The sequence below is a fragment of the Canis lupus genome, chromosome 2 (assembly GCF_011100685.1).
Source record: "Canis lupus familiaris isolate Mischka breed German Shepherd chromosome 2, alternate assembly UU_Cfam_GSD_1.0, whole genome shotgun sequence".
Taxonomy (NCBI): Eukaryota; Metazoa; Chordata; class Mammalia; order Carnivora; family Canidae; genus Canis; species Canis lupus.
Genome location: NC_049223.1, coordinates 41,538,163 through 41,562,477, shown reverse-complemented (window position 1 = coordinate 41,562,477; position 24,315 = coordinate 41,538,163). Strand labels below are relative to the sequence as shown.

The 24,315-nt window shown below is 37.7% G+C and overlaps 2 protein-coding genes across 5 annotated transcripts; both read right to left on the bottom strand.

Moving 5' to 3' along the window:
- Positions 1-6,233: 6,233 nt before the first annotated feature.
- On the bottom strand, positions 6,234-14,020 carry SPINK14 (serine peptidase inhibitor Kazal type 14 (putative)). 4 transcript variants are annotated; one of them, XM_038529620.1, is made up of 7 exons: positions 13,782-14,020; positions 11,095-11,295; positions 9,494-9,639; positions 8,589-8,689; positions 7,323-7,459; positions 7,030-7,107; positions 6,234-6,451 (listed from the first exon to the last, which is right to left on the bottom strand). In XM_038529620.1, exons 2-6 carry the CDS (start codon positions 11,175-11,177, stop codon positions 7,041-7,043), a joined length of 534 nt encoding a protein of 177 aa, XP_038385548.1. In that variant the 5' UTR covers positions 11,178-11,295; positions 13,782-14,020; the 3' UTR covers positions 6,234-6,451; positions 7,030-7,040. The 4 variants fall into 4 exon arrangements, 3 of the variants coding, with proteins under 3 accessions (XP_038385548.1, XP_038385549.1, XP_038385550.1); XR_005354989.1 differs by lacking the exons at positions 11,095-11,295; positions 13,782-14,020 and adding an exon at positions 10,732-10,820; XM_038529621.1 differs by lacking the exon at positions 7,030-7,107.
- Positions 14,021-18,757: 4,737 nt separating this feature from the next.
- Positions 18,758-23,987, bottom strand: LOC111092171 (double-headed protease inhibitor, submandibular gland). The gene is made up of 6 exons (XM_038530578.1): positions 23,840-23,987; positions 23,068-23,081; positions 22,425-22,546; positions 20,968-21,010; positions 19,597-19,706; positions 18,758-18,925 (listed from the first exon to the last, which is right to left on the bottom strand). The coding sequence occupies exons 1-6, from the start codon at positions 23,934-23,936 to the stop codon at positions 18,880-18,882; spliced, it is 432 nt and encodes a 143-aa protein (XP_038386506.1). The 5' UTR covers positions 23,937-23,987; the 3' UTR covers positions 18,758-18,879.
- Between the last annotated feature and the right edge of the window lie 328 nt (positions 23,988-24,315).

The following is a 24,315-nucleotide window of genomic DNA, read 5'->3' as shown; positions in this document are numbered from 1 at the left end:
TGATGAAATAGAAACTGGGGTTGTGAGATGGATCCCCACCTTCAAGCTGCGAGCTGAGCATGGAGCCTGCTTGAGATTCTCTCATCACCCTCTCCCTCTAACCTTCCACCACCACCACCACCCCCATTTGTGTGTGTATGTGTGCGTGCGCACGCGTGCTCGCAAGATCTCTTTCTTTCTCTAAAAAAAAAAAGAAAAAGTCATAAGAAATTAACTTGACTTCTTTGTCTTCTGTCCTGTGAATTATTGCCCTACCTATCATAACCACAACTACTCGGAGCAGAATTTTATTACAGTTTGGGCTCTAATAGTCCTCAGGAAGGACCTCTTTCCAACCATCACAACACCAAATAACCTAGAATTTTTGTAATAACTAAGGATAAATTCATTCTTCAACTTGCTCTCATTCATCATTAATTTGGAAGAATATGTATTTTTAAAATTTTTAAATTCTAATTAATTAACATATAGTGTTATATTAGTTTCAGGTGTACAATACAGAGCTTGAACAATTCCTTACATCACCTGGTGCTCATTGAAATAAAAACCCTCCTTAATCCTCATCAACTGTTAACCCATCCCCCACACCCCTCTCCTCTGGTAATGGTTACCAGTTTGTTCTCCACAGTTAAGAGTTAGTTTCTTAATTTGTCTCCTCCTCTCTCTTTTTTAACCCTTTGCTTGTTTTGTTTCTTAAACTCCACATATAAGTGAAATCATATGGTATTTGTCTTTTTCTGACTTATTTTGCTTAGCATTATACTCTCTAGCTCATCTATGTTGTTGCAAACAGCAAGATTCCATTCTTTCTGATGGCTGAGTAACATTCCATTGAATATATGTACAATATTTTCTTTATCCATTGATCAATCGATGGACACTTAGGCAGCTTCCACAGTTTGGCTATTGTAAACTATGCTGCTATAAACATAGGGGTCCATGTATCCCCTTGAATTAGTGTTTTTGTTTTCTTTGGGTAAATCCTAGTAGTGTAATAGTAAAAAAAAAAGCATGAAGCATAAATAAAAATAAGGTAAGCTATGTAATATTAAAATTAATATTAATCAAAATTTTAGAATATTAGTAAACTAGTAAAACTAGTAAAGTAAAAGAGAAAATATTTCCAACATACATATCCAACAAGTGGCTCACAGAAATACATGAAGAACTCCTACAGATGTTAAGAAAAATACAACTGCCCAATGGAAAACATGTGCAAAATAAAGGAAGAAGTTATCAAAAAACTAATAAATTATGCATCATCTCCATTATCCTTTACATTTCAGTTGTTTACCACTAGTTTTTAAAAAATTTTTTATTGGAGTTCAATTTGCCAACATATAGCATAACACCCAGTGCTCATCCCTCCAAGTGCCCCCCTCAGTGCCCATCACCCAGTCACCCAACCCCCTGCCCACCTCCCCTTCCACCACCCCTTGTTCATTTCCAGAGTTAGGTGTGTCTCATGTTTTGTCACCCTCACTGATATTTTCACTCATTTTCTCTCCTTTCCCTTTATTTCCTTTCACTAATTTTTATATTCTCCAAATGAATGAGACCATATAATATTTGTCCTTTTCCGATTAACTTACTTCACTCAGCATAATACCCTCCAGGTCCCTCCACGTCAAAGCAAATGGTAGGTATTTGTTGTTTCTGATGGCTGAGTAATATTCCATCGTACAGAGAGACCACATCTTCTTTATCTGTTCATCTTTCAATGGACACTGAGGCTCCTTCCACAGATTGGCTATTGTGGACATTGCTGCTAGAAACATTGGGGTGCAGGTGTCGGCGTTTCACTGCATCTGTATCTTTGGGGTAAATCCCCAGCAGTGCAATTGCTGGGTCATAGGGCAGATCTTTTTTTAACTCTTTGAGGAACCTCCACACAGTTTTCCAGAGTGGCTGCACCAGTTCACATTCCCACCAACAGTGCAAGAGGGTTCCCCTTTCTCCACATCCTCTCCAACATTTGTTGTTTCCTGTCTTGTTAATTTTCCCCATTTTCACTGGTGTGAGGTGGCATCTCATTGTACCACTAGTTTTTGATCTAATGTTATAATAAATCCTGTTCTTTTGCTAAGGTGAAGCGCTTAAGAAAAAAATAAATCGGTTCCTTGGATTATATTTACTTTCAAACAGTCTTCATCCTGTTTCTTTCATATAACACGTTGCTCTCCTAAATTTTTTGGCTATTTTAGAGACTAGCATACATTTCAGTTTTCCTATTTTAATTTCAAACTCAAAATGTACAGTTCTAGCCGTACTTCTCTTTGATCTGACATAGAATCAATTTCCCCTAATCATCTGCATACTGTTATTTGCAAGTTTATTGTCTTGCTGTTTGATCTATATATTAAGGGCTTATTTTGTTTCTCTATTCTTTTTTTCTGTGGTGTGAAGTTTGGGATTAAATGGGGATTGCACACATTTAGAATAGAATTTCTTTTTCTATGGCATATTGACCTGCCTATTCATTACTTCTCAATTCAAAAGTAGCATGTGTAGTATGATCCCGTTTTTAGTTCTATCACACTTTTTTAAAAAAGATTTTATTTATTTGACAGAGAGAGAGAGAGAGAGCACAAATAGGCAGAATTGGCAGGCAGAAGAGAGGGAGAAGCAGACAGCCTGATGCAGGCTGAATGTGGAGCTGTCTCCCAGGACCCTGGGATCCCAACCTGAGCCTAAGGGAGCTGCTTAACCAACTGAGCCATCCAGGTGCCCCAGTTCTATCACACTCTTAACCTACATATTTAGTCATTAAGAGAGAAAGAGGAAGTGTTGGAAAGATTTGCATCTAAAATTCAAGACAGTACATATTGGCTGTAATGTTTTGTTTGGTTTTACTTTTTTAAATTAAAATTTCCTCTTCTGTATTTCTGAATTCTTCTTGAAGAGTATATATTACTATTTCAAAGCAAAATCATTTTAAAATACAAATTTAACACTTAAATTAAGGAAAGTGAACCATGGTGTAAGTTGGTCTTGTGGTTTGCATGGTATTTCAATGAACCTCTTTGGCTGCCTACACATACCAGAACTCTCAAGTAATTCCTAATTTGTGTATATATACAAAATATGTATCAGCCATCAGAAAGAATGAAATCTTGCCATTTGCAACAACATAGGTAGAGCTAGAGTGTATAATGATGGATGATCAATTTTTAGTCAAGTCTGTCTCTTTGAGTTGATTAGCTTTCTTTGGGTCAGGAAAAAATGAACTCTGCAGAATTATATGAGTAATATTTAGTCTGTAAGGTAGAAACATTTACCAACTCTCTTATCCAATATGAGACCTGAATAAGAGCTCCGCATGCACTATGTTAGGAGATTTCACCGTCTTGGGGAAGAAAATAGATAAATAACATCAGGAATTGCTGAAATCTCTCTTCACCCCAAACTGTTTCCCTTAAATAGATTCAGAAACAGGAATTCCTATGTAAGGAGTGAAGGAGAGCTCTCTTGCTCCTTCATAAGGCTTTGTTTGCATTTGCTACTCACCTGGACATCCCTATTTAAACTTATCCGGAACGTCACTTCTCCTCAAAATCAGCAGTGTGCTGTTATTTTCATCATTTGAAATGATGAGAAATCTGTAGCTCCTGGAGCGTTAGCAACTTGCCCAAATCACATTGTTGCTATGCGATGAGCGGGCCAAAAAGGCTACGTTATTGGTTTAACCGGCAGTATTTTACTGCCACCTTCTGGGAAAGTAGAGTATGTTACAAGTCCTACAAGAGTTCATGAATGAGGTCAGGCCTTTTAGGCTGTGCTTGCGGCAGATGAAGTAAATGTCTTACAAGTCATGCTAGGATATATGTTTGTATATAACACACAAAAGATAATGGTTTTTAAACAGGTCATGTTTAAAAATGATTTATAGAATTGTCATGTTTATAAATGATTATAGAATAGAGGCAGGATTATGGTTGAGAGACTAGAATGGAAGTAATAGTTAAGAAGAATATAAAAATAACCCACCAAAACATGATGAAGACTTGCATTAAATAAATATTCATGGGTCTAATTTATATCTAGGATGAAATGAGAAATTATATAAAAATTGCATATTGAAATTGAGTTTGAGTGAGAAAAGAGAGACATTGACTTTCATTAAATCAAAACGCATGGAGAAGTCCATTTAGAAAGAAAAATAGGACTTATATTAGCTATATCATTAAAGATTCTAGAAGCCCATGAGATTAAGATGTGTAGTATCTGATACTAAGTCTATGGGTACAGTCTCATTGTGTGAACACTTGAGTTATAAGTATGCAGACAATAGAGCAATTATAGATGTAAGTGGGATTATGAAGCAGAGAAAGATGGGGAAAGAGAAGTTGGCAATGACAGAAGCTTAGGACAGATCAACAATTAGATCATATAGAATAAAGGGATTGTGACAGAGGGAGTTCAAAATTCAAAACAGCTGCTAGACAGAATAAGAGAGCGAGCACAGGCAGTGGCTGCCAGAGTGAGGAATTCTAGGGGCAAAAGTTCTTTTATGTTGGCAGTGAGAGGATATATGCAGCCAAGGTCAGCTCTTAGAGGATGCACTGAAAGGAGGGAAGTCTTACACTTAGATAAACATGCTGCCCTCCTTTCTTTCTTTGGAAATGTCTACTGTCAAATGACAGAAAAATACTATTATTAAAGTCCTTTTTACTGTTGTGAATGGCACCTTTAAGTAAATGCTTTATTATCCACTACAAATTTTTGTATTATTACAGAATGCAAGTCTTATCTTTTGGAAATCTTTTTAAAATATTGATTGAGTTATTTTAGAGAGAGTATGTGCATACACATGAGTGCAAGGAGAGGGAGGAGCAGATGGAGAGGAGAGGCAGAAAGAGTGAGAAAATTTTCTAGCAGATTCCCCACTGCATGTGGAGCCCTATGTGGATCTCAGGTCCTGAGATCATGACCTGAACAAAATCAAGAGTCAGACACTTAACTGACTGAGCCATCCAGATGCTCCAAGAATTCTTTTAAAAAGTAGAATAACAACTACTGAATACATTGACAAAAGTACTCCAGACTTCAGAATATAGTATCAGAGGAAAATCTAAATAAAATGATAAATCTTTCATGATAAAATGACAATAAATAAAATGATTTATCTTTCATGTTTCTAACTTTTTATTAAAACTATATTCTGGATGTCAAGAAAGTTAGAAACATGAAAGATAAATCAAGCTTGTAGAGACAAAAATTAAAATGTTTGAGATGAAAAAAATCTCCTGTATAACATTCATGGCAGTTTAATCATTACAGAAGAAAAAATTCGGAAACATGAACTCAAGGCAAAGTGTTAGAAAACAATCCTCCTTGGAGTCCTGTGTGTTTCTGCGTGGCCCAGGACTCAGAATAGTGGAAAGAGACCTGCTATAAAGATAGAGAATATTTCATTTCCTCAGGGCAATTTGCTTTTCATATTCTAAAGATGATAGACCAATATTATTTTTCCCTTTTTTACTGGAGCCATGTGTCTGCTTAGTAGTTAAGGTCAAAGAACTAATGGAACAGATGAAAACTCTGACCATAGTTTCACAAGAATATTCAGAGGCAGAAGAGATGCTCTTCCCAAGCTAGCAGAGAGCAAGCTGGCTGAAAGGAGAGAGCATATTAGAGTATATTAGCGTGTATATTATTCCATATTAGGAATGCATAGGAATATAGGAAAAATATATATATATAAAACAAGGATGATAGATAAAATAATTTTAAATATAAAACAAGGAAGAAGAAGAATGTCCTGATAGATTTCAGAGGTTAAAATGTGTCAAGAGAATAAAAAAAAAAACAGTGGGATATTCATGGACACTACTGACATAGGCCTCCTATGGAGAAGAGTGGGGCTTGTGGGTTGGGTGTGTGTAAGTGCCAGAGGTGTGTAAATGCCTCTGTCTGAATGCTGAGTCTAAAAGTGAGGTTGTTCAACAGAGAGGTTTGCAGTAAGTGGGCGACACAAATGGCTGGGAAGAGCATGATGCTCCTTAGTTCCTAATAACTGTTTTTTAAGAAATGCCATAGGAATATAGAAGAAATTTCTCTTGTGTTCCTTGGAAAACAACTTGGAGCATTTGTACCATAGATTACTACACTGTTCCCAGTATCAAGAGGCTGATGAATCCCAATATTAGTCTTTGACTTTTGGCTCAAATGTTCATTTTGTTCTACTTTTGAGAATTGAGACACAGATTCTTGGACCAAGGATAAATCAGGCTTTCAGAAAAGTTTGTTTATTAGGGAGGGAAGAGGTCTAAGGAACCTTCAGTTATCTGATACAAGTTCAGCAGGGGCAGGTCTCTGTCACTATCACATGTTAGGAGGGATGAATTGCAAGAGAAGGATTGTCATGATGGAAAGAAAAAAATACTCTCTGGCATCCAAGTCCACTCAGCATTTTCCATCATTTTGAAACCTAATTTTCCCATGAGACTTCCTAAAGGAAAGAATCAGAATCAACATTTCATGAATAAAATGTCAGAACTACAAAAACTCTTTAAAATTATTTTATCTATCATCCTTGTTTTATATTTAAGGAAACTAAGAACCAGAGCATGAAGGAAAGGACGACAAATAAAAGCCAGGCTATTGGATTTCCTGCCCGGTTACCCTTCAATGATTCTAAGATGCTATGGAAGATATTGTGACCTATGCTACAATCTCTTTGAAAATAAATTTTTCAATCAGGTCTGAGAGTGTAATCTATAAGACCCATCAATCCTCATCTTATTCTGTTAACACTCTCATGCTTTGGCCCAATTCCTCATGACTGGGGATGATGTGGGGTTTACACATTCCTGTCATTGCTCCTTTTACAAAATTACAAAATGATTGTTGGGTTGAGGGCTCCAGTCTGATGCCAAGAGGAGAATTTTACTCCCTGTGAGCTGTACTGGCTTACACAGAGATCAATCTGAAGCCATAGTTTTGTGAGATCTCAGTGTCTAATCACTGGTAATCATGTCCTATATGTCCAAAAACCTAAACACCGATTCTTAGCAAAAGGATCCAAACCTGCAGTCACCTCATCCTAGCTCAGTTTCAGGCACATAAGAGATTGAAGGTATCTGGGAGAAGGCAAGCCAGAAGGACCTGAAACAGCACAGAGAACAGGGAGTCTGCTTTCCACCCCAGTGGGCTTTCTATTATTACCACATGCTTCTCTGAGTGGAGACTGATTAGCATCTGTACAAACTAAAACAAATTCCTGGCTTTGAGGCTGATGCACTTGGTAGAAGAGCTACATAGTAACTGCTGTGGACTAAGCTTGTCTTTGTTCTCTTCTTTCTCCCCCAAACAGTACTCACATGCTCTCAATACAGAAGATGCAGGGGTTTTCATAGGTTACAAAATTAGTGCCACAGATGGGTTGATATAAATCAGGGCAGGGGTTCGCTGTTCCAGTGAACCAACTCAAGTCTACTTTCTTATATGGACATTTCACCTGAAATTCAGTTGAAAAAAATAATAATGGTTACAATTGCCCTCACAGACAGGTAGATAACCGCTGGACTTGATTAGGAAAATCTAAACACAGTCAGGATCTTATCACTATCACACAAAGCTCTTACAGCTGCCCCTCCACAAACCAGTGGAGGAAGAACAATTGATGTTCTTCCAACTGACAACCACGATGCCCTTATTGTGAGGACTTCCTGAAAGTAACTGGGCACAGAGGGCTGCTACCCTATGGTGGGAGAAAGAAGAGTGGATAAACAGCATATATTGGGGAATATAGCTTCTTTCTCAATCTCCTTTATTTCCAGAATATTAGACATGGGAATAGTCTTAGGGATTTTCTGTGCCAACTGGGCAAAAAGCCCTGAAAGCCCATAATTGGAAAAGGGGCTTCTCTGAAATCCATATGCTTTGATTTAAAATACTTACCATGTTTTATCCATTTTCAAAATCCCCAAGTCAATTCTTTTCTCAAAGTTGTGAAATGTGAAAGCAGTTAGCATAATGCCTTGACTTTGTAGAGAAAACGAAAAACAAAGAGACATGTCTCATCGGGGACGGGAACCCCTGTCGGCTCATGATGCTGGTGTCAATGGCAGCTTGCAGCAGTGACTCAGGCTTGCTGGAACTTGAGGAGTTCTGGGGGCTCTATGAGTATCTGAGACAGATTGATAACATGCCTCTGATACAAGCTGGGAGGGAGTTTTGGCTGAATGTGTAGAGAAAGAGGGGATCATATTTGAGCTTAGAAACTCTTCTCTTTCTTTCCATATGCAACACCACCAGCATGGCCAGGCCCCATCATCTACCTCTTGTATATCTGTCACCTAATTAATCCCCCCACTTCCTCTGTTCTCCTGGCAATTGTTGGTGCTCAAAAATATATCCTAGGCAGTAGGGAGGGTTCTCTGGTTGTCAAATGATCAAATCTTGGTGTGGTTCTCAGTTTGGACACTCTACTCGGGGCTCTTGTACCTGCAGTGTACCTGCCCGTTCATGTGAGTGGACTCTGTAGAATGCCCCAGATGCCATTCCTGAAATAAGGTTATAACACAGTAATTCTAAAGAAAACTCAGATTAGACTGTCAATCCTGAGAAATAGAGTGGAAGAGTACCTTAACAGTTCCATGTGGTGGCCACCAGTTTCGACGGCCTGAAACTAAGACATAATTGAAAATAGTTGCAGAGTATAATATCTGGTGAATCCTAGCTTGATCTGTTGGCAGAATTAAAGAATTCTAATTTATTACCAAGGAAGCTTGCAATATGAAAACATGGTTTTATCTATACATGCATTCATTTCCTCCCCCGCAAAAATGTGGAATAACTCTTCTACTCCTGATTGGTAATCAGTAAGCAATCACTGCTCTCATAAATGTTGCCAGTCCAGTATACCAAATACGTTTTTGATTAATAGTAGCTAGCTTGGGCTTGAGAGGATTCAGGACCAGTAGTCAAAATGTAAAAAAAAGATTAAGAAATGCTGGAACTTTAAAGAGATCATTAGCCCAATCTCTGTATTTTACAGAGGGAAAAGACTCTTGCTAATGCCCAGGAATTTCTGGTAATACGTGAAAATTCGAGCTCTTCAGTTCTTAAGGCTAGGTATCTTTAAAACTCCCTATAGGACTCTTCTCTAAAAGAGGACAAAAAAGGTAACACCAATTCAAATTCATGGCAAAGTATTTTTAAAAGTTTTGAGTCTTTGAGATGTGCTGTGGACATATTACCAATCACTTTAACATCATACCTCACTGAAGCCCCCAAGCCCTCTGGTCCCCATGAGTTAAGTTTTATAATCTGTACTAATAGATGGGAAACAAAGGCCCTTACACTTAGCTCAGAGTCTTTTCTTGGGACCACACTCCATTGGCTTTCTCTCTATAGATACAGATACATATAGTAAAATGATACTCTTACATAAATAAATAGAAAATAATTCTAAAGCATTCTTTTGGATTACAATATCAATCTTACAAATCAGCCATACATAACTCCCAAAACCAGTCAAATTACTCACCAGAAGATAATGCCCAATGTATCAAGATGAAGAACAAAAGTGAGCAGAATACTGGAAGATACTTGGCCATTTTTCCTCCTGGTGTGTGTATCCTTAGAATGATGCTTTGAGATATTGCCTCAGGATGTTTCCCTCTAGAACAATCACTAGAGCAAAGTAATCAAGATATAAAGATGATCTGTGAAGTGAATATCCACCTTTAGCCTTCCCACTGTAGCCACTGTATACCACGCCTGGAAAGCCTATCATTTCACCCTTCCCCAAGAAGAAATGTTCAGAAAAGCTTAACTTGGTTAGTCATAAATAAAAATATAGAACTCAATGATCGATCTGTGACTACTTAGAAGACAGAAGTAAATCAGAGGTTACTCTTTGGACAGAATTATATTATTTTAGTGTGGAGGTGTTTTAAGTGTCTTGAAAAGGTGACCCCTTACCTGAAGATTCACCCCAATTTTCTCCTTTAAGGAGATACGAAGAAAATGATAAGGCCATTAGAGGCTTCTAGATAGTAAGACTTTCTCAACAGAGGAAGCAGGTCTGTACTAGCTCATGAAGCAGAGACTACCCCTTTGCAGTAGGACAAAGATAATATTTTAGGCATAAGTGGCTGTGCTGAGAATCTTCTGACATGGAATGCTTATCTTTTTTGGAGCACTCTGACAGAGTACATAGGGAGAAATGCTGTTCCATCTCATGGGGGCCCCAAAGTTATTTTCATCTAGACATCCAGCAAGGGAGAAGTCAGTGAGCAAGTTGTCCTGTGGGATCGCCTTCCCTTGTAGCAGACTTTCCAATCCTAGAGAATGGTATAGGACAGTTCTAGGCCTGACCAAGGGACCACCTTGAACTCCCCTATTTCCTAATCCTACAAAAGTGACCTGGTCCTCCCTATGTGCTCTGGTGGACTTTATCGCTGCGCTGTAGCATATATAAATAGGCATCTGACATAAACTCTTTCCCAGAGACTACGGTGTGATCTGTGATATCTGAGACACAATAAAGTCTCCAGGGTATTCTACTTCCCAAGGTGGTTGGAGGTTCTTGGCACAGGCTCTGGAGCTATCCTGCATGCTCCTGGGACAATCTAGGACATGTTTTTGCTAAGCATACACATCTCTTCCTGACATCGTTCCTGGATTCCTGCAGGAACGGAGCAGCAATAGTGGACGATCTAGCTGTACTACAGCAGGATGCCAGATGCCTGCTTCCCTGCACATATATCCCCTTTGACCCACCTCAGAAAGAAGAGAAAAGGAAGAGAGATGTAACATGTTCTTTTGTGGCTCGTGCCTCTTTTGAGAAGCAGGTAGGAGGGCTTCAGGAGTGGGTAGGGTAGCTATGTAGGAGAGAGAAAGCACTGAGGCATTGTGTGCTGGGAGGAGCAGGCCCCGGAGGCCCAATATTCAGGGTAAATCAGAGTCAAACCTCAGCAGGAGTCATTGGGAAAGGAAGCACAGAGCTGCCTAGAAGCCTTGGGGGTAGGAATGGATCACTGGACACTGGACAGGGCAGCCCTTGACAGGCAATCCAAACAGGCAATGGCATGAGGAAAGAGCATAGCAGAAAAAGCAGAGTATGTTCCACAATAAGAATGATACCTGTGACCAGCGTGAAAAATACAGAAATAGCTGCATAAGAAAGGAGGCTGGTGATGCATGAGGGCTCTGGACGCCATTTGCATTTGGTCCAGCCTTTCTCTTGAATTGATCCAGAGCCTTTGCAACTTTGTAACCTGGAAGATTTGTGGTCATGGCTGAGTTTCCTCTTGCTGTCTGAACTTCCTGCCTCCATCTTCCTTCCTGTAAAGAATAGTTGTTCTTATACCAAGGAAATAAGTGAACTTGAGAAAACTGGAAAAATGGGAATTAAAAAAAAGAAATAAAAAGACGTGAAATCTCAAAACCCAGAGATAACTGTTAAACATGTATTGGATATTATGGTTCCATTTTTAAAAAATCAAAATTTTGTAGTACTGTATATTGTTTTCTGCCTTTTCCACTTAGAAATGTACTGTGACATTTTCTTGATTTTTAAGTGTAGTCATACAGTATATGAATTTAGGTGCCTGGTGCCATATGCTGTCACATATATGGGTTTTTATATATTAATATTCTCCCATTGTTGCTCAATTAGATTGATTCCAGTTTTCATTATTATTAGCATTGCTAGAATAAATAAATTTTTATTTACTTCGGTTAATTTATTTCTTATTAACTTTAATAAATGTGCTTAAAAACAAACTGACTGGAAAATTCCAGAAAGGACCTGACTAACCTAGAATATGAAAGAGGTGTTTTTCACCCAATCTGTGGACTCCATGCTTATAATCTAATGTGGAGCATTTTGAAAATACAATGCCACCTTACTAAGTGAATCATCTGTCATCCAGTTCAGAGAGAGAGAGGGACTCCATTGCATAAAAAACATTACAGAAGAAAAAGTAAAACATCAAAGGAAAGGAATGAGGCTAAAATATCTATAGCTTTTCCAAACTCCCACAAATTCCAGTTGAATAATATTGGGTGAGGAGAATATATAAGATTAAGGAATCACATCTCTCTCAGAGAATCCTTAGTCTATGACTTCCTCATCATCTATTATACCCAGGGCTTAATTCTAAAAGCTATAACGTGGAGCTTTTTCCTGGGTGGCAGTCTCCTCTTCCTAGCTATGAAATGATTTGATTTGTGGTCATGGTTGAGTTTCCTCCTGTTACCTGAACTTTCCGCCTCCATCTTTCTTTTCATTTTCAAAAACCCACACCTTACTGTACAATCCAAAGCAGGTGCTTATTACCTTTCAAGGATACCAAAATCTTCTACAGGATTTAACATACAGCTCCAGTGTTCTCTGCAGAAAGGAAAGTTTTAGCTCCACTGCTCAAATTACAGAGCTTTCTTGTCTAGCCCATTCTGTTAACCAATTATCTTACTACCAGAGCACTGAGCTGCTTTCCTGTACGTCCCAATAGCTGTCCTTCCCTCACAGAATAGCCACCACACAAATGTCAGTCCAGGCTATAGGATAAAGCCTTTTTCTTCTCAAGGATTTTTTGGAAGCCATAGGACAGCATTAGCCAGACTCACATAATCTCCTGCTCTGGTCTTGAGCATTGATTTGGGTAACAGAATTCCTGACCTGTTCTTTTGGCCTCAATAACCGTCACATTCCTCTCACCCTAACAAACATTTAGACAGGCTTCTAACTGATCATTTACTTTAGAAATCTTATCGTTATAAATTCTTTCTCTGGTGCCTCGAGATGTAATTCTTTTTGGAAGCCCCTGGCCAGTTTTACAACCCAGAAAGGTCTTTCTTGAGGACCCAGGAAGGATCCCTTTGAAATGCAGCCATCACGAAAGACTGCAGATTCTCTCCTAGTTTCCCTGAAAGGGCAGAACCTAACTTCTTGTGGACACTTTGCTCTAAGTTGCAAAAGCTATTTCTGTCATAAAGATATGAGAAGTTTATATTTCCTTCAGATAAAGCCAATGAGCTAACATAGCATGCCTATGATTTTCCTCTGATCTCTTGTGTTGCTTTCTCACTAACTCACCCAGACCTTAAGAATCCTCCTCCTTTTTTTTTTTTTTTTTTTTCCCTCCAACAGCACTAAGCTCATTCTGAGCTCAGGCTTCTCTTACCTATTCCAACAGCACTAGACATGCCTTCCTTACCTATTTAATTTTGTCTGATGCAATCTTCATTTTAACAGGAGCATCCCACATGCCCAATAAGTCAAATTTTCTTGTCTCTTTTCTTTGGACTGAATCACTGTTTTGTTGCAATATCCTAGATTTCTTTTTAAGACCAATTCTCAACCTCATATACAAGTGTCAGCCTTCCTATCTTGCGTACCTGCAATTCTAGCATAAAACGGAAGCACTTACTTCTCATTAGTCTTACTTCTTTCTTTCATTGCCCATTTGTTTGCTTTTTAGCATTCAGAGGTCCTCCCTGAACTACCCACTCACTGGCCTGCTGTTCCCTGTTGGTAACTTCTGATTGCTACTGCCTGTCCCCTAGGATTAACCAAGAAGTGGAATTGAGACAGGTCAAGGTTCCCTTTTATTGTCTGCATCCTTTGTTCTCCCTAAAACTCCCACCCTTGGCTATACAGATATACATGAATTTGTGTTCGAAAAGGATGGAGAAAAGAAAATCTTTGAAGGGAATTACCGAGAAGGGGAGAGAAGGTAAAAAGCTTGTAAGATAGAGATGAGTTTCTTCAAAGAGGAGAAGGAAAATGAGAAATCCTTAAGGCGAGGCTCTGATGGTGAGCTCACCTAGTGTCTGATCTGATTCCTCTTCCCTTAGGCTTCTATTTCTTTTCAAAGACTGATTTGCTTTTCTTCATTTCATTTTGGGGCAGCAAATCCTCTCCACAATCTCTTATGGGAAGTCTGGAGGAGAGGCTCTGGCCATCTAAATTGTGAGGGCCCAGCTTAAGTGTGGGCACTTTGAGTCAACTCTTTGCGGTGTTCTGATCAGTGTGAGTTGAAGACATCCCACTTTCTTTTCAGGGTTGTTCCTGAGAAACACACATAGACAGACACACACTCACACTTCTGCTTGCCAAAATTAAACATTAATCCTCAGATGGTACAAGTTTTCAAATTATATATTGTGACCCTTCAGTGGGTTGTGAAATTTATTTTGTTACCACCACTATTTTAAAATAAAATATAGTAAAATGGAATGAATAGAGTAGAATAACATACAAATTACAATGTAACTTCAACAGTGTGTTTGTTTTTCTAGGTGGTGAAGTAGATTATATTTTTTCCCCTGTGAGTCACATTCAATAAAGTTTAAAAACCCCAAGAATAAATCTACAAGGAAATAAAAATTTGCTATCTGAAAGCTCTGTACCTTTGTACCTCTGTATCTGCTATCTGTGTCTCTTATAAGAAGAAAATAAGGGTGTGTTGGTTTTGTTTTTTTTTTACGTTTCCTGCCAAAAGCCAGATAGAGTGCTTTGTTCTTAGCAATTCAACAAGCATTTCTATGTCCCTACTTGAAACCCTTCTGTCTTCCCCTTCATAGTTACTAGAACATCAGAGGCACTTAATAAGCTTGTTTCTTGAATGACTTAATGAAAACTTCCTCCAGTTGCAACATACCATACTATCCCCAAGAATCAAACTAACTGTACCAGCATTTGGGAAAAGCAAAGTGTTGTGGTAAGTGTTTCAAATGACACATTGATGTTATGAAAAGTCTAAGCCCTCAGGTGTTGTATAGTCTAAGGGGGTTGGCATAGAGGAAAAAAGCAGATGAGAAATTGTAATTCAAAATGTACCATGAAAATAGGTTTTCAAATCAAGTAGTAGCATTATTAATGCTGGATAAATGTGGATATATATTTGTTTTAAGGCATAGGATGTGCTCTATCTTAATAATTTTCCCCTAATATTGATATACAGTAATATACATTTTACAAGAAGCACTGCATTGAGAGGATTCCACAAATTATAGTACTCTTGTTTCTTTTCATTTAGCTCAAAATACTTTTAGTTTCTCATTTGATTTCTTCTTTGACTGAGGGTTTATTTATTGCTGTGATATATACTTTCCAAATATTGAGGATTTTCCAGAGATTTTTTCTTTTCTTTTTTTTTTTTTAATTTTTTATTTATTTGTGATAGTCACACACAGAGAGAGAGAGAGGCAGAGACACAGGCAGAGGGAGAAGCAGGCTCCATTCACCTGGAGCCCGACGTGGGATTCGATCCCAGGTCTCCAGGATCGCGCCCTGGGCCAAAGGCAGGCGCCAAACCACTGCGCCACCCAGGGATCCCAGAGATTTTTTTTTCTTATTCAATATGGTTGTGGTCAGAGGACATATGCCATATGACTTGAATTCTTTTAAATTTATTGATATTTGTTTTATGGCCAAGAAAGTGGTCTATCTTAGTAAATATTTCATGTGTACTTAAGAAAAATGTTTACACTGCTGTTGTTGAGAGGAGTGTTCTCAGGTCATGTGGTTGATATTATTGTTCAATTCTGCTACACGATTGTTAATACTCTTATTAATTTTTGAGAGATGGATATTGAAATAACTGGCATGATCATGGATTTGTTTATTTTTCCTTGCACTTAGATTCATTTTTTTATTTGCAAATCTTGAAGTTCTGAAGTTCTGTATTGAGGTTCATAAACATTTAAGATTTTTATATCTCTTTACTTGACAACTTTATCATTATAAAATTTACTTCTCATCCTTTGAATTATTCTTTGGTCTAAAATTTATTTTGCTCATATTAACATTGCCATTCCCGCTTTCTTTTGGCTAATATTAACATGGTAAACCTTATCTTTTTTTTTTTTAATTTTTATTTATTTTTGATAGTCAGAGAGAGAGAGAGGCAGAGACATAGGCAGAGGGAGAAGCAGGCTCCATGTACCGGGAGCCCGACGTGGGATTCGATCCCCGGTCTCCAGGATCGCGCCCTGGGCCAAAGGCAGGCACTAAACTGCTGCGCCACCCAGGGATCCCCTGGTAAACCTTATCTTATCCTTTTATTTGTATCCTATTTGTGCTTTTAATTTATTGATTAATTAATTTATAAGGATTTTGTCTGAAAGTAATCGCTACACCCAACATGGGGTTTGAACTCACAACCCTGAGATGAAGAGTTGTGTGCTCTATTGACTGAGCCAGCTGGGCACCCCTGTACCTTTTTTTAAAAGTGTATTTCTTGTAAACACACTTGCTTTTTTTTTTAAATCTAGCCTTGCTTTTTAAAAAATTCTGTCTAGCAATCTCTTCCTTTAATTGGAATGTTTAGACCATTCATATTTAATATGATGACTGATATACTTAATGTCAGGGTTAATTTTATATGTCAACTTGGCTTGTGCCCAGACATTTGGTCAGACACAAGCTGAGATGTTACTATGAAGATATTTTTCGGATACAGTCAACATTTAAATTAGTAGATCTCGTTATTATTGTTTGTAATTAAATTATTTATTACTTAAGGTCAACATCCATGTACCCACCATTCTAGTGATGAGTTGGAATGGCTATCATCCTAAAAGGCTCCCCCATGTTATTGCCTGCTATACACTGAATATTTGTGTCCCCATCTAATTCTTATGTTGAAGCCTAGTTGCCAATGTGTTGGTATTATGAGGTAGGACTTTTGGGTGGTGATTAGGTCATGAAGGCAGAGTCCAGAGAGCTCCCTTTCCCCTTCTGCCATGTGAGGACACAGCAAGAAGACAGTTCTCACCAGACACTGAATCTTCTGGTACCTTGATCTTGGACTTGCCAGACTCTAGAACTACGAGAAATAAATGTTTGCTCTTTAAGCCTCCCAGTTAATGGTATTTTTGTTACAACAGCCCAAATAGACTAAGGCACTGCCTTAGTCACAGACTCTATTCTGATTTATATGTTAATCGCTCACATGAATATTTAATAGTTTTACTACCTATAAATGTCTCCTTAAAAAAGATATTTTAGCTTTTAGGATTTCCTTTTTGGGACTGAAAATTCTGCTTCTTGACTGCCTTCAGACTTGAGCGGCAACATCAATACTCCCCTCAGTCTCCAGCCTGCTGAACTACTTACCAGGTTCCATAATCACATGAGCCAATTAAAGTAAATCTTTTCCTTTTTCTCTTTTCTCTGTCTCTTTCTCTCTCTACATCCACATGCACATGCACACAAAACACATAATTTGGTTTTCCTGAAGAACCCTAACTAACACAATGATGTTGAGTCTACCATTTTGCCACTTGCTTTTTTATCTTTCCAATCTGTTTTTCCCCTCAACCTCCTTTCTTTGTCTTCTTGTGCACACATGAATATAAGTAGCTTCTCATAGTGTACCTTTAAGTAATATTATACCATTTAACTAAGCACAGAATCTTAGAATATTTTCATTTGTCTCTTCTATTGTCACATTGTCATGCATTTTATTTTCACATATGAAAAATAAAAATAAAGTTCTGGCAATTTAGCTACTATGGATGAAATTATGTCCCCTCCAAATATGAATGTGAAAACACTAACCCCCATTGTGACTGTTTTTGGAGATAGGGCTTTAGGCAGCAATTTAGGTTAAATGAGATCATAAGATTCAGGTCTTCCTTCAGTTCTTATTGTACCTTTAACAATTCTTGATTTTATAGTCTTTTATATTGTATAGTAATCAACTCTTCAAAAGAGTGTCTCTGACTAGTCTACAAACTCCTTAATGGCATGGATTCTTTGCCCATTTGCATTGCCTTTTTCTACACAACACATTGCTTGACCTATAGTGATCTTTCTATGTGTGTTGTTAGAAAAGACACACAACTCTCTACAAAATAGCAGGCAAGCATTTGGCCAATCTTTACTAAAAAAGCATCATGCTTAGAGAACCTGGATGGCTCAGTCAGTTAAGCATCCAACTCTTGATTTTGGCTCAGGTCATGATCTTCAGATCTTGAGATTGAGCCCTGCATTGGGCTCTGTGCTCAGCAGGGAGTCTGCTTGAGGTTCTCCCTGTCTCCCCGCGCCCCCCCCCCCCCCCCGCATGCATGCTGTCTCTCTCCCTCTCAAATGAACAATAAATCTTTAAAAAAAAAAAGAGCATTGTGCTTTGGACAGATGAACTTATAGGGCATAACTTTGTTCCTATTTAAAGACTTAGTGTTAGAAAATTCTCTTTACCAAGGAAAAATATCTCTCTTTGAATGTTACATTAATGACATGACTCTCCCTATGGAACACCAGAAATGAGAAAGCTCTGATCTCTATCTTATGATAATCCTGCATATGCCCTCATCTTTCCTAGCTACCTTGAACTTTCCTTGGGCATTTTAGTGACTTCAACAATTTAATCAGATTATATGGTTCTTAATATCTCCCCAACGTGATCAACAAAATGCCTTCCTTTGTGGTTGCCATTTGTGACTGAGTCCTCTTTAAATAGATATCTAATGTCTAAATACATTCCTAGTTGATAGTATTATGGATTCTTACTCTTTCTCCAAAGCTGAATTATACACTTTTTTATTATTGTTGCTAAAGGTACTAATATAAGACTTGTGGTCAGATCCATCCCTTGACCCATGTTTGCTTAAAAATCATGAGATTTTTTTTTTTTTAAATGGGATTCTAAGAGTAGATTCTTCTCTCACCAGTGTGCATACAATCTTCCAGTTCTCAAACTGAGTAAAAATAGAGGAAATCTTTCTGTGTAACCCACTGAGGGAAATGACCATAGACATTCTGCTTAACAGACAGTCACATCCAGAGACAAACTTGAAAGATTTCTGCTAAGAATCTTTTATTGAAGAATCAAATCCACATATTTGCCCCCATAACCATTTAAAGAGATTGGTTCTCTACATGGAATCTGCCAAAGGGAACTTGGGATCCAAATCTCAGCACTCTCCATGCTTGGCCAAAAAGATTGTACCACGACTCTTCCTACAAGAAAAATCATTTTTTTTTTTAAAAGGAAAGTTTTAGAGATCTTAAACTTAAATTGAAATTTTAATATTCTTAGATCAAGCCAGCCAAATGAGCACAGAGCATGAAAGGTGAATAATTATTAGCTGAACTCCAGCATGGTGGAAAAAGGAATTTAATGTAGTCAAATCCAGTATCAGAACCCCCCAAAAAATCTATAAATATCTCTGTTACCTGCCATTTAATAATATTATGATGTTGATCAAGTCTCCTTTTCCAGCTTCAGTTCCTTTCTACCACTTTCTTTCTCTTGCCCTCTCTCTCTCTTTCTCACTTTTTACTTCTTTTTGTAAAATATTATAATTATCGGGCAGCCTGGGTGGCTCAGCAGTTTAGTGCCACCTTCAGCCCAGGGCCTGATCCTGGAGACCCAGGATTGAGTCCTGTGTCGGGCTCCCTGCATGGAGCTTGCTTCTCCCTCTGCCTCTCTCTCTCTCTCTCTCTCTCTCTGTGTGTGTGTGTCTCTCATGAATAAATAAATAAAATCTTAAAAAATATTATAATTATCAGTGAACCATGTGACTGTTAACACTTTGTAGGAGCATCTCACTTAATTAGGTAGCTATGATGGTTTCTGGCTCTGCAGGAAAGGCTGTTTTTGCAAATAGTACATTAAATTCAGAACTTACACAACAGCATTGCAAAACGAACATTTGTTGGAATAGTTTTTTCCATCAGATCCACAGAGAGGTCTGTAATCCATGGTACACATATCAGAATATTCGGTGCACTCAATATCCTTCAGTCCAAAAAAAAAAAAAAAGGAAAAAAAGAAAGAACAATCTCAGATTATTAAATCATAGAAAATAAACTGTTTTAAGGCCTATGAGAAGTCACTTAGCCCTCAATCCCATATGCAAAAAGACATATCTTCTTTAATTTCCAAAATCTGACCCAGTAATGGTGACAATCTTGTCACAGTAAGAGATAGCTTAGCTTGAGGTTAGGGCTTCCCTCCCAACTCATTCTCCACAGGGAACTGGTAAATAGAGTACATCCAGTGGATTTTATCTTGTACTTAATTTCCAAACCAGTCCTCTCCTTGTCACACTGTTATCCACTTTATTTAGGCCCTCCTATGTCTTGCCTGCATAGTTGCAGATGTCCGCCAGTTTGCTGCCCAGTGTCTATGCTTAGCTAAGATTTCAGTCACCTGCCACATTGATGTCAGAGTGATTCTTTAAAAACCAATTTGTTGTTTATTATCAGATCTTGTTTTTTGATTAGTTAATTAATTCCCCATCTACAGAACATCCCCTCATAAGCTGTGCTTACCTCTCTCATCTGCTTGACCTGTAACTCCAACTAAATTTGAATTCTCAGAGTGTTTCCTGCTCTCCTAAACATCCCTGTGCCTTCGCTTAGGCTGTTTTTCTGTCTCACCTGACCTTACCCACTGTGTCCAACACAACAACTCCTAAGACTCCTAGTCCTCCTTAGAAGTCAGTTTAACTCTTTTTATAACAGTTTCTTGACAACATTTATCTCTCTTACCCATCAAATTGAGTCAGATGTCACTCCTTAAAATGAACTGTCTTTAGTACCACAGCACCATATTTTTATTTCTCTTGTCACATTTCAAACTGTATTAAAATTATTGACATCCACTCACATAGTTCTTTACTCCTGAATTGTCTTTATAGTTGTTCTTGAAATTTTTTTTCTGTTTTTTAAAAAATAACTTCCTTTATTGTTATGAGAGTGTCCTTAAGTCCCTAGTGTCCTCTTCTTAATCTGCTAATTAGCTGCAGCATTAGAAAACAACCACATCTATACCAAACTGCCCCAGTTAAGGGGCTATGAGTAAAATTTGTGGAGTCTTCTTCTGGAGAAGTAAGTTAACTATGCTCATGTCTTTTGTTTGGCTGGCCTTATAACTTATCTATGACTATACATACTCATAGATAATTTCTAGAATGTCTATTTTAAAACTTTCATAAAGTGAGGAATTATTGTAACCCTTCATATTAGGAATAAATGAAACTTCCTTGTATACTTACACATGCAGTATCCTGAAGTTTCCTGACTTCAAATTTTTTGTTTCTGAAAGAAGATTTTATTAAATAGGTAATTCATTACTTGGCATTTTACAATCTACAGAGTAAAATACAATCATATGTCATTTTGTGTTGCCTGTTTTGTACTGAGAATGAGGCGCTCTGGTTAATATTCTACCCGGGTTGATGAATATTGACCATTAACACCTTCATGTATGATCATTTTGTAAACAAATAAAAATATAAGAAAGTAAGATCAACTCTAAGAGGAGATTGGGCATTTAAAAAATTAGTTCATAAATATTCAGATGAAAATTAAAGGCATAGTATAGTGTGAAAACATTTTTGCAGTTAAGAAAAAAATATATTCAAATTCATCTCTGGCACTTATAGTCTGTGTAATTTTGTTACAGTCACTTCTAAGATTTCTGTCTTCTAAAAGGAGGCTATGAGATGATAAAATCAGTAAGCTCTCATCAGTCTTTAGTCTCTTGCATTTTTATTAGTACCCGAGTTTGCATATCCTGAGAGACTTTATTCTGAATAACACTTGTTGTTACACTTGACTATAAATTTTCAGAAGGGTTAGAAAAGAAGGAGAAAATGATGAGAAGGAAGAAGAGCTCATTTCTGTAAATATTCAGTCTGTATTAGCTGTATAGCTAAGATTTGATGTGTTTTATTACAGTGAATCCTAAACACTATTAAATTTCTATATTATAGATGAGGATACTGAAGCATGTAGCAAATTGGTTTTTCTTTTTTGCCTAGTGTCATACAACCTCTAAGTGTAATCTGGATTCTAGACCAGATACGTGACAACAAAGCCCATGATTTTGATGTTACACATACAGTCATAAAGTAATGAATTCAAATTCCTGGAATGGCTGGTAATAACTATTCTTTCATTTTCCTAGAAGCTGAGATGTTTACAGTTAGCAACTCATAATTTGTGGGGCTGCTGGTGGTAGGGGTCTCAACTATCCATTTGTACTCTCAATCTCCTCCCTAGAATTTTCCAGATAATTGTAAGAAGCAACATGGATTTTCTCTGGGGTATGAAAGATAATCAAAGTCTTGTAAAGTACCTGTGGCAATTATTCAATAGGAAAGACACAACAGAAAATTATGGAATTTTGACCAAGATACATTTTCTGCCTGAGACTCAGCTTCCTCAAATGTAATGTGAGAATAAAAATGTCTATAGGTAACGCTAATGGCTGAGGAACAGTACATAATGTGAATGAGAATTTGGCTGGATAGCAAAGAAATATCTAGCTAAATTAATTAATTAATTAATTTTTAACAAAGTAATGTCCAAAGGGTATTGGAAGAGCATGACAAAAGGTAGGATTTATCAAACCACCTTGTTGGAAACCAAGCAGGTTTTGGCCAATGTGGACTTTGTGATCTTAAAAAAAAAAAGAAAAGAGGGGATACAAACTGAGTATGATACTTACAGAGTTAGCGCGCAAAACATGCATTCATTACTGTAAGTCTTATGATCTGTGCCACATATTGGTTGCAGGTGCCTTGGGCATGCAATCTGAGAGCCTTTTCCTTTGTAGTTGGAGCAGTCCACCTATAATTGGAACAAAAAACAATGGCCCACATTGTCTTCCTTCCATTCTATAGTCTTTCTCGTATCAAGTTGGTCAGAGAGAAAAGAGTGGAAAGAGTACTAGCTTCTTCAACTTTTTAGCAAACAACTAGAAGACCTTACATGGATCAGATGCTGTGCTACACAACTAGATCAGACATGAAACATTAGAGGTAGCTGTTTAAGAAGAAAATGTTAGTCTCTCCTTTTCGAGTTACAGTGAAAATACAATGGAATACTGAAAGTGAAAAATACTCAGAAAAGTTTAAAATGCCACCTAAAGGTAACAGTTTACTTTATCTGCTGTTCACCTTTTGCAAAGAGATTCCTTTGCGACCTTCAAAGAAAGAAACACCACCAGGAAAAGTGGAGTAGCAACGGTTTTACCTCCCTAGGAATTATTTCCATTCACAGTGAGCCAGTTTATCTCCTTTCACAGCTCCATTTACACATCAGCTCTGGTATCATTTTTACCAAGACCCCACAGAGAAGTTTACACTCACCTCTCTTCCTATTGCTTGATCATCAAAAGAGAGTGGCATGCGGTGCATTTGAATAGAAGGAATCAGAGAAAGAACAAATTTCATAGTTAGAGGTGCAAGATTGAATTCATTGTTCACAGTGACTAAAACCTATTTCTGACATCCTTTGCCCAGGCCAGACCTAAGAGAGTTCACTTCTTTAGTCAGGACCAATTCAGGATGAAGCCAGAAATGTATGTGACTCTGATTAAAACAAAACAAAACAAAAACAAAACACAAAAACACAACACAACACCAGGGAAATTCCTGGTCTTTGGAGAAAGGGCTGTCATAGGTATCCAGGAATTTCTGTGAGCATGTCCAGGATAGGGTTGGGTTAAGGTCTCAAAGCTGCATAAGTTCTTTCTGAAAGGCAAGTCATAAGCCTGATGTCTTGATCAGGAACTGAGCAGGTTTCCCACAGTTCTTTTATTCTTTCTTTTTTATTATTATTAACTATAGCCAAGGCAGTATGTTACATTAGTTTCAGGTGAACAACATAGTGATTTGACAAGTCTACACTACTGACTATATTCCCTATGCTGTACCTTTTATTCCCATGACAATCTTTTTATTCTTCTTCTCAGTCTCTCTTCCTCTTCTACGAGGTCTGACTACCACCCTCTCTTTGCTAATCAGGCCAATTCAGTTAATTTCTCAATTTTCTTCTGACTTTAACATTCTATTATTATTGAAGATTGAACAAACTGCAGTTAACATAAAGTCATTATCATTGAAAGGAATCCTAACTTACCAGGTGGAGGGCCAGCCCATGCGGTGGCTACAAGAGCAAAGATGGCAAAAACAGTGAGACTCTTCATAGTGATGATAAGTGAAGGTGGCAGGGACATGCTGCTCTGAGGCACACATACACGTATATATACATATATGCACAATGGGAGGGTCTCATCTTCATCAAGACTGACCTGTACAATGATGACTGGTTGTTAATCCAAGCTAGAGTGTTAATTTCATTCGTCAAGGAAAGCTTCCTTATTTCCTTGATTTATGGGCAGCTGAAATAGTTGTACCCTGAACTCACCTACCAGAACTGTCTTGCATAATAATCCTCTGGTTTCTTAGCAAATACAACAGCATGTCTATATTTGAGAACCAGTAAAATCATAGGTGGGGTAAAGAGACATTATATGAAATGCACAAAAGTTGAAATAGAAAATAGGAGCAATGAGAACATTTCATGAAAATGCACAGTAGTACACAATATGAATA

Bases quoted from the DNA above. Each gene is read 5' to 3' on its own strand.
- SPINK14 (XM_038529620.1), bottom strand. From the start codon at position 11,177: ATGCAAATGGCGTCCAGAGCCCTCATGCATCACCAGCCTCCTTTCTTA. The intron at 8,690-9,493 runs GTGAGTAATTTG...TTCTGCCAACAG, and splicing joins ACATTGGGCATTATCTTCTG to ATCAAGCTAGGATTCACCAG. The intron at 7,108-7,322 runs GTGAGTACTGTT...GTGCTGTTTCAG, and splicing joins ATCTTCTGTATTGAGAGCAT to GTCCTTCTGGCTTGCCTTCT.
- LOC111092171 (XM_038530578.1), bottom strand. From the start codon at position 23,936: ATGTCCCTGCCACCTTCACTTATCATCACTATGAAGAGTCTCACTGTT. The intron at 21,011-22,424 runs GTAAGTATCATA...ATCTTCTTTCAG, and splicing joins ATGTTTTGCGCGCTAACTCT to AAACAAAAAATTTGAAGTCA. The intron at 19,707-20,967 runs GTAAGTATACAA...TTTGGACTGAAG, and splicing joins AACTTCAGGATACTGCATGT to GATATTGAGTGCACCGAATA.